Source organism: Pristiophorus japonicus, chromosome 13 (genome assembly GCF_044704955.1).
Source record: "Pristiophorus japonicus isolate sPriJap1 chromosome 13, sPriJap1.hap1, whole genome shotgun sequence".
In the NCBI taxonomy this organism is placed as follows: domain Eukaryota; kingdom Metazoa; phylum Chordata; class Chondrichthyes; family Pristiophoridae; genus Pristiophorus; species Pristiophorus japonicus.
Genome location: NC_091989.1, coordinates 118159136 through 118169555, shown reverse-complemented (window position 1 = coordinate 118169555; position 10420 = coordinate 118159136). Strand labels below are relative to the sequence as shown.

The 10420-nt window shown below is 43.4% G+C and overlaps 1 protein-coding gene across 1 annotated transcript in view; it reads left to right on the top strand.

Annotated features, from left to right (window-relative positions):
* The first annotated feature begins 4440 nt into the window (after positions 1–4440).
* LOC139278260 (tubulin polymerization-promoting protein family member 3-like) overlaps positions 4441–10420 on the top strand; it is a 47016-nt gene continuing 41036 nt past the window's right edge. Inside the window, exons 1-2 of the mRNA XM_070896906.1 lie at positions 4441–4476; positions 6756–6976. Coding sequence (XP_070753007.1) covers positions 6786–6976 — 191 coding nt within the window. The 5' untranslated portion in view covers positions 4441–4476; positions 6756–6785. The remainder of the gene's footprint in view (positions 4477–6755; positions 6977–10420) is intronic.

Below are 10420 nucleotides of genomic sequence, written 5' to 3'. Positions count from 1 at the left end.
ATCTATGGCGGGGTGGGGGAGCGGGGGGGAGAGGTGGTGAGGTCATGCAATTGTGCTAGGGAAAGAGACATCGGTTGGGGGAGGCAGCACTTGTGCTGGGGTAAGGGACATCGACTAGGGGAGGCAGTATATGTGCTGGAGTAAGGGACTTCAGCTGGAACTTGGTGGCTTTTGCTGGGTTGTTCACGATCTGTCCTCTCTGGCTTCTGAAGTCAGAATGGATCAAATTACAATTTGTAAAGTCAGTCAGAACTTGGGCTGGGCAGTTCCAGTTACACATTCCAGAAAAACTTCAGTGTGTGGCTTATCCTCCAAGGGGGCCAATCAGCAATAAGTCATGTGATAATGGAGAGTCAATCCGAGACACGGCAGTCATTTTGTTAGTATACATGAGCGCATCCTACATTTATATAGTGCCTTTCACGACCACCAGACGTCTGAGTGCTTCACAGCCAATGAAGTACTTTTGAAGTGTAGTCACTGTTATAATGTAGGAAACGCGACAGCCAATTTGCGAACAGCATCTCCCACAAACAGCAACGTGATAATGGCCAGAGTTTTTTTTGCTATGTTAATTGAGGGATAAATATTGGCCAGAACACCGGGGATAAATCCTCTGCTCTTCTTCGAAATAGTGCCATGGGATCTGTTACGTCCACCTGAGAGGGTAGACGGGGCATTGGTTTAACATCTCATCTGAAAGACGGCACCTCCGACAGTGCAGCACTCCCTCAGCACTGCACTGAAATGTCAGCCTAGATTTTTGTGCTCATGTCTCTGGAGTGGGACTTGGACATAAGCACATAAGAAATAGGAGCAGGAGTAGGCCATTTAGCTCCTCGAGCCTGCTCCACCACTCAATAAGATCTTGGCTGATCTGATCATGGACTCAGCTCCACTTCCCTGCCCGTTCCCTATAACCCTTTACTTCCTTAACACTCAAAAATCAGTCTATCTACACATTAAATATATTCAATGACCCAACCTCCATAACTCTCTGGGGCAGAGAATTCCATAGATTTACAACTCTCTCAGAGAGGAAATTTCTCCTTGTCTCAGTTTTAAACAGGCGTGACCCCTTATCCTGAGACTATGTCCCCGAGTTTTAGTTTCCCCTTTGAGTGAAAATATCCTTTCTGCATCCACCTTGTCGAGCCCCCTCATTATCTTATAAATTTCAATAAGATCGCTTCTCACTCTTCTGAACTCCAATGTGTATAGGCCCAGCCTACTCAACCTATCCTCATAAGTCAACCCCCTCTTCTCTGGAAGCAACCTAGTGAACCTTCTCTGAACAACCTCCAATGCAAGTACATCCTTCCTTAAATATGGAGACCAAAACTGTACGCCTCACCAATACCCAGTACAGTTGTAGCAGGACTTCTCTGCTTTTATACTCTATCCCCCTTGCAATAAAGGCCAACATTCCGTTTGCCTTCCTGATTACTTGCTGTTCCTGCATACTAACTTTTTGTGTTTCATGCACAAGGAATTTAAAAGAGCACTAATTATAGGTGCGTCAGGATTGGCCAGTTTTATTTTGTTTCTCATTTCAAACTTAGATTGAATGAAATTATCTGTAACATGAAAAAGAACATCAAAATAAAATAAAATTTGGCCCTTGAAAGCAATGATAATCCCCAACTAGTTGTGATGTATATTTTTAACATCTCAAGGTTCATATAGTTATTTGGTACTCCTGTATCTTATTTTCATCTTATATTAATGAGAATGGGCCCCATGTTGCAAACCTGCCTGGACACTATCATAAAAGTGTATCCTTTGAAATACCAGATAAAGTTGTAAATTAGAATCAAATCTGCATCGCATAAAACATTATGGAATAAATTAAATGATCCTGTGCTCTCAACTGGAAGCTGCACACAAAGAAATCATGTGTCAGAAATGGTGCTACAATGCTGATGTCAATTCTCTGACCCCTCCCCCAGTGAGGCTCTCATTGGCAGTATAGGATTGGTGAATTTAGCCTTATATTTCAGTTCTAATAATTTGGTAGGTTAACTTACTCTGTGGTGTGCTGCTAAATCCATCAACTTGTGCTCCACGTATACTGTATTCACTTTACAACAGAGGTCACTGGAGTGTTCAGCCCTATTCCAGGGATGATAATGCCTTATCCCCAACTGAGATTAGTTGACTCCTTTGTTCACCTGACAGAGTTTGAATTTACAGAGAATTACACAGAACTACATAAAATATACAGCACAGAAACAGGCCATTCGGCCCAATCAGCCATACCGATGTTTATGCTCCACTCGAGCCTCCTCCCATCCTTCCTCATCTAATTCTATCAGCAAAACTCTCTATTCTCCCTCATATGCTTATCTAGCATCTTCTTAAATGCATCTGTACTATTCACCGCAACTACTCCCTGTGGTAGCGAGTTTTGTATTCTCACCACTCTCTGGGTAAAGAAGTTTCTTCTGAATTCCCTATTGGATTTATTGATGACTATCTTATATTGATGGCCTCTAGTTTTGCTCTTTCTCACAAGTGGAAACACTCTCCCTGTATCTACTTCATCAAACCTTTAATAATTTTAAAGACCTCTATTATTTCACAACTCAGTCTTCGCTTTTCAAGAGAAAAGAGTCCCAGCCTGTTCATCCATTCCTGATAGAACTTATCAGTTTACTGGTCTGCATGATGAACTCTGCACTGGACAATGCATCTACTAGCTAAGCCAGGGAGCAACATTTTTGAAACAAGGAATTTTTTGCTTCCAATTTGCACCATTCCGTCACCTTCACATGGTCCATCTCCGACTTTTCCCTTCCCTTCCTCGACTTCTCTGTCTCCATTTCTGGGGATAGGCTGTCGACAAACATCCACTATAAGCCCACTGACTCCCACAGCTAGCAGGACTACATTTCCTCCCACCCCACATCCAGTTTCTCCGTCTCCGTCACATCTGTTTTGACGATGCCACCTTCCATACTAGTGCTTCCGATATGTCTTTCTTTTCCTTCAACTGAAGATTCCGCTCTACTGTGGTTGACATGGTTCTCGACTGTCTCTGTTCTATTTCCTGCACTTTTGCTCTCTCCCCTTCCCTTTCCTCCCAGAACCGCCATAGGGTTCCCTTGTCCTCATCTTTCACCCCACATCCTCTGCCATTTCTGCAACCTCTAGCATGATCCCACCATCAAACCCATCTTCCCTTCCCCTTTCAGCATTCCAAAGAGACCGTTCCCTCCGTGACACTCTCGTCCACTCCTCAATAACCCCCTACAACCCCTCTCCTTCCCATGGCACCTTCCCGTGCAAGTGCAGGAGATGCAACACCTGCCCTTTTACTCCTCCCTGCCCACCGTTGAGGGCACAAATGAATCCTTCCAGGTGAAACAGCGATTTACTTGTACTTCTTGCAATTTAGTATGCTGTATTCGCTGTTCACGATGTGACCACCTCTACATTGGGGAGACCAAAGGCAGATTGGGTGACCGGTTTGCGGAACACCTCTGTTCAGTCCGGAAGTGTGACCCTGAGCTTCCGGTCACCTGTCACTTTAATTCTCCGTGCCACTCCCACTCTGATCTCTTCGTCCTCGGACTCTTACACTGTTCCAACAAAGCTCAACATAAGCTCGAGGAACAGCACCTCATCTTTCGATTAGTCACTTTACATCCTTCTGGACTCAACATTGAGTTCAACAATTTCAGACCATAACCTCTGCCCCTATTTTTTCATATTGCAGCTGTTGATGATTCTGCCATTCCCATTTACTCCTCCTCTAGACTCATCTTTTATTTCTTAACTTGCCCCATTACTTATCTCCTTTTGCCTTGCACCATCATTCTTTTTGTCTTTTAATCTCTCCTGCCTTCCACCCTATCACAGACCTTCCCTTTTGTTCTTTCCTCCCCTCCCCCTTTCCCTGTCCTTGCACTTGCTTAAAATCTGTTACATCTCTAACTTTTTCAGTTCTGACCAAGGGTCATCGACCTGAAACGTTAACTCTGTTTCTCTCGCCACAGATGTTGCCTGACCTGCTGAGTATTTCCAGCATTTTCTGTTTAAATTTCAGATTTCCAGCATCCGCAGTATTTTGCTTTTGTACAAGTCCTCAGTCTTATTTACAATAATCCCTGCTCCAGTACATTATGCTTCTCGCACTGCTCAGTAAGCACCAGGAAGAGTGAGCTGGTATAATGGCAGTAAATGTGATCTTAGCTGATTAGTTGTTTCCATTATGGTGATGTCAAAATCAAGCAGTGTGGAAGATTATTCGGTGAAAATGGTATCATCATATTTATGGAAACACCTTTCAGCAAATCAGGTTTCAGTATTCAAATTTGGTATAATTCAATGATGACAGTAGGCATTTTTATCTATTACACCACTTTGATGTCAGACTAGTTGTTGCCATGGCTACAACATTATTTGTAATCTGAATGCTGCCCTTTAAACATCCAGGGAGAAAGTGATCTTTCTGTAAATGCTTTAGGACATTAGGTGAGTCACCTCAGAGCAGTAAAAACAAAGAATGTTTCCCGTTTATCTGCTTTAAAATTAAAATTTTAAATGATTGGGACTTTTATCCTTAGTTTGATAGTGCTTGAGAATTTCTCATACACCACAGAATGACAAGGGATCAAAAGTAAAGAAGTCACATTTATGTAGCAGCCAGTTTTTTTTTCTAATGCATACGCGGTAGACAATTGGTCCGTGGCAAGATCCTACAAGCAGCAGAGATGGATGACCTATTGGTTGAGGGACGAATGTTGACCCAAACCTCCCTACTCCTTTCCAAATAGTGCTACGGGATCTTTTGCATTCATCTCAACAGTTAGATAGGCATTCCGTTTACTACCTCATCTGAAGGACAGTGTATCTGATAATGCAGCACTTCCTCAGAGTTGATAACCTAGGTTTTGTGCACAGGTCCTGGAGTGGGGCTTGAATCCGCACATCTCTGGCTCAGAGGTAAGAGTGCTCTCAACTAAGCCACGTTGACCTGGTTGTTTAATTGATTGCAAAATGAAGAGTTTATAATCTATCCTACTAAAATAGACATAAGAATCTAAGACTGAGTCAGTTGGTAAATCCTGTCTATAGCTGAATCAGAAATTCCCAGCTTTGATTCCCAGTATGTGCGGACTAGCTGATTTCAGCTGCGGTGGCTATAATGGCGCCTTGAGCTTTGTAGATGCCAGAGGCTTTTAGGGGTCAGGAGATGAGCCACTCGTTGCTAAGTTCCCAGCCTCTGCCCTCCTCTTGTAGCTAAACTATGGTTTATATGGATGCTCCAGAAAGCTTCTAGTCAATTATGACCACAGAATGTGAATGGTGACTTGGCAACAGGGATGCTATTAAAGGTTGAGGGACATAATTGAGCTCTTCTTGTTGAAGATGCTCATTACCTGGCACTTATATGGCACAAATGTTACCTGCCACTTGTTAGCACAAGCCTTGGTGTTGACCTAGGCTGACATGGGCTGCTTCATTATTGTAGGAGTTGTGAATGGAGATAAACACTGTAGAATCATCAGGAACCAGCCCCATTCCTGATCCTATGACAGAGGGAAGATCATTGATGAAGCAGCTGAAGATGGATGGGCCAAGAATACTGCCTTGAGCAACTCTAGGAGCAATGTCCTGGCTCTGACAAACACAATCATTTTTATGTGTGTCAGGAATGACTCCAGACCTTCATTGACCCCAGCTAACTCTTTGATGCTATAATCAGAAAAATGCTGCTTCAAAATCAAGGTCATTCTTACCTGTTCACTGATACTCAGCTCTCCTGTCCATGTCTTGATTAAGGCTGTGATGAAAATGATGCACACCACCCTATCAGATCTACTTCTAATCATGACAACCCTCTGCATATGTGATTTTAATTAACTACTTACCTATCCTATAATCCTAGAACTCATATTTTCCAGTGGTTGTCTATGAGGTACTTTGTCAAATGTTTTTTGGAAGTTAAGATGTACAACATCAACTAAACTAGACAGTATTTGTGAAGAGAGCAGATGTTAATGTTTCAAGTGTGGACCCTTTCTCAGACCTGGAAGATATTACAGATGAACGATATTTTAAAAAGATATAAAAGAAGTCGAAAAGGAAAACTTACAAACATGCACACAGAAAAGTAATAGAATGACCCTAGTGTTTGAGTGGATTTGTTTGCTAATATTATCTGAATTAATAATTAATTAAATATTCTAAAAGAAAAAAAGAAATACTTGCATTTATATAGCAGCTTTCTTGACCTCAGGACATTCCAAAGTGCTTTACAGCCGATGAAGTACTTTTGAAATGTAGCTACTGTTTTAATGTAAGAAACGCGGCAGTAAATTTTTATACAGCAAGGTCCCACAAACAGCAATGAAATAAATGGCCCAGTCATTTGTTTTAGGTGTTGGAGGGATAAATGTTGGCCAGGACACCAGGCAAACTCCCCTATTCTTCCACAAATAGTGCGTCCACCTCAGAGAACAGACGGAGCCTTGGTTTAATGTCTCATCTAAATGACGGCACCTCTAACAGTACAGCATGCCCTCAGTATCGCACAGAAGTGCCAGACAAGATTATTTGCTCAAGTCTATGGAATGGGGCTTGAATACATAACCTTGTGACTCAGAGACAAGAGTGCTACCATACAACAAAAGCAAAAAGTAATGCTGTTTTAATGTAATAGCCATAAATATCTCTCAACATCTTCAATCACTAGCTCATAATGGAGATCATTGCCTAAACTTTAAACTCTCTCTTCCTGTTTTACACAGGACTGCTTAAGCAAGCTCTGGACCTCAAAAATGGCAGGAACATCAGTTGATATGGGAGCTCTGCATGAGACATTTAAAAGGTTTGCAATGCATGGGGATACCGCCTCAACTGGCAATGAAATGACTGGGAAAAACTGGTCCAAAATCTGCAAAGATTGCAAAGTCATTGATGGTAAAACAGTCACCTCAACTGATGTGGACATTCTCTTTTCAAAAGTAAAGTAGGTACCAGACACTAAAACTGCATATCCTGTAGTGAGTAACAATATGACTTTGTCTAATTTATGTCTTCATAAAAGAAAGTGTTGCAAGCCAGCTCAGCTCAGATACAAGTGATTGATGCAGCAAAGCACTAGGCCGTGAAATGGTATTACATAATCATGGTTTTTCAGACAGCAAATTCCCAATCTCAGCAAAGCTGTCGGGGAAGATATTAATCACTGTTATAACCTCATACAGATCGGAGAATATGTTGATGCAGTAGCACAGTAGCAATCCAATTGACAGGAGTTCTGTAACATTGTATTTTTAAAAATTCATTCATGGGATATATGCATCGTTGGCAAGGCCAGCATTTATTGCCCATCCCTAATTGCCCTTGAGAAGGTAGTAGTAAGTTGCCTTCTTGAACCACAGCAGTCCATGTGGTGAAGGTACTCCCACAGTGCTGTTAGGTAGGGAGTTGAAAGATTGTGACTCAGTGACAATGAAAGAATGGCGATATGTTTCCAAGTCAGGATGGTCTGTGAATTGGAGGAGAACTTGGATCTGGAGATGTTCCCATGCGTTTGCTGCTCTTATCCTACCAGGTGGTAGAGGTCGCGGGTTTGGGAGGCGCTCTCAGAAAAGCCTTGCTGAATTGCTGCAGTGCATCTTGTAGATGGTACACACAGCAGCCACGATGCGCCGGTGGTGGAGGGAGTGAATGTTTAAGGTAGTGGATGGCGTGGCAATCAAGTGGGCTGTTTTGTTTTGGATGGTGTTGAGCTTCTTGAGTGTTGTTGGAGCTGCACTCATCCATGCAAGTGGAGAATATTCTATCACACTTTTGACTTGTGCCTTGTAGATGGTGGAAAGGCTTTTGGGGAGTCAGGAAGTGAATCACTCGACGCAGAATACTCAGCCTCTGACCTGGTGTTGTAGCCACAGTATTTATGTGGCTGGTTCAGTTAAGTTTCTGGTCAGTGGTGACCCCCAGGATGTTGATGTTGGGGACTTTGATGATGGCAATGCCATTGAATGTCTGGGGGCGATGATTAGACGCTCTCTTGTTGGAATAGTCATTGCCTTTGGTACAGATGTTACTTGCCACTTATCAGCCCAAGCCTGGATGGTGTCCAGGTCTTGCTGCATGCCGGCAAGGGCTTCTTCATTATCTGAGGAACTGCGAATGGAACGGAACACTGCAATCATCAGTGAAATATCCTCAATTCTGACATTATGATGGAGGGAAGGTCATTAAGGAAGCAGCTGAAGGTGGTTGGGCCTAGGACACTGCCTTGAGGAACTCCTGCAGCAATGTCCTGGGGCTGAGATGATATTCCAACATTCACAAGCATCTTCCTTTGTGCTAGGTATGACTTCAACCAATGGAAAGTTAACCCCTGATTCCCATTGACTTCAATTTTACTAAGGCTGTTTGGTGCCACATTCTGTCAAATGCTGCCTTGATGTCGAGGGCAGTCATTCTCACCTCACCTCTGGAATTCAGCTCTTTTGTTCATGTTTGGACCAAGGCTGTAATGAGGTCTGGAGCCATGTGGTCCTGGTGAAAAACAAACTGAAAATCAGTGAGCAGGTTATTGGTGAGTAAGTGCCACTTGATCGCACTGTCAATGATACATTCCATCACTTTACTGATGATTGAGAGTAGATTGATGGGGCGGTAATTGGCCGGATTGGATTTGCCCTGCTTTTTGTGGACAGGAAGTACCTGGGCAATTTTCCACATTGTCGGGTAGATGCCAGTGTTGTAGCTGTATTGGAACAGCTTGGCCATAGGCACAGCTAGTTCTGGAGCACAAGTCTTCAGCACTACAGCTGGGATGTTGTCAGGGCCCATAGCCTTTGCTATATCCAGTGCGCTCAGCCATTTCTTGATATCACATGGAGTGAATCAAATTGGCTGAACCCTGGCTTCTGTGATAGTGTGGACCTCAGGAGAAGACCGAGATGGATCATCCACTCGGCACTTCCAGCTGAAGATGGTTGCGAATTTATAATGGGGAACAAAGAAATGTCAGACCAATTGAACAAATACTTTGGATCTGTCTTCACTAAGGAAGACACAAAAAACCTTCCGGAAATACTAGGGGTTCGAGGGTCTAGCAAAAAGGAGGAACTGAAGGAAATCCTTATTAGTCAGGAAATTATGTTAGGGAAATTGATGGGATTGAAAGCTGATAAATCCCAAGGGCCTGATAGGCTGCATCCCAGGCTACTTAAGGAAGTGGCACTAGCAATAGTGGATCCTATGGACTGGAGGGTAACTAATGTAACACCACTTTTTAAAAAAGGAGGGAGAGGGAAAACAGGGAATTATAGACCAGTTAGCCTGACATCGATGGTGGGGAAAATGTTGGAATCAATTATTAAAGATGAAATAGCAGCGCATTTGGAAAGCAGTGACAGGATCGGTCCAAGTCAGCATGGATTTATGAAAGAGAAATCATGCTTGACAAATCTTCTGGAATTTTTTCAGGATGTAACTAGTAGAGTAGACAAGGGAGAACCAGTGGATGTGGTGTATTTGGACTTTCAAAAGGCTTTTGACAAGGTCCATCACAAGAGATTGGTGTGCAAAATTAAAGCACATGGTATTGGGGGTAATGTATTGACGTGGATAGAGAACTGGTTGGCAGACAGGAAGCGGAGAGTCGGAATAAACGGGTCCTTTTCAGAATGGCAGGCAGTGACCAGTGGGGTGCCGCAGGGTTCAGTGCTGGGACCCCAGCTATCTACAATACACATCAATGACTTAGATGAATATCTCCAAGTTTTCAGACGACACTACGCTGGGTGGCGGTGTGAGCTGTGAGGAGGATGCTAAGAGGCTGCAGGGTGACTTGGACAGGTTAGATGAGTGGGCAAATGCATGGCAGATGAAGTATAATGTGGATAAATGTGAGGTTATCCACTTTGGGGGCAAAAACAGGAAGACAGAATATTATCTGAATGGTGACAGATTAGGAAAAGGGGAGGTGCAACGAGACCTGGATGTCAAGGTACATCAGTCATTGAAGTTTGGCATGCAGGTACTAATATGTCCTTACTATATAGTATAAATGCACATGAGGCCCATACTTGACAGAAGGTCACTCTGTGACCAGTAACCTTTATTAGCCAGCACTGAAGTGATGAAGGCAGGTGGAGCTTCCCCTTTTATACCTGAAAGTCCAGGTTAGGAGTGTCTCCCACAAGTTCACCACCTAGTGGTCAATGTTCTCACTGTGTACAACTTAGGTCAGTTTATACATGGGTGACAATGACAGTTGAATACATATCACATCCCCCCCAAAGTCTTATTGGGATCACAGGTTAAGTCTCTCTGGTGGTTTACGCTCCGTTGTAGAGCGCCTAAGTTGGGGCTCCGGTTGTTGGCCGCAGGCCTGAGTGTTTGCGGTGCCTCAGGCCTGTCCGGACTGCCCACAGTGACTGGGCTCTCC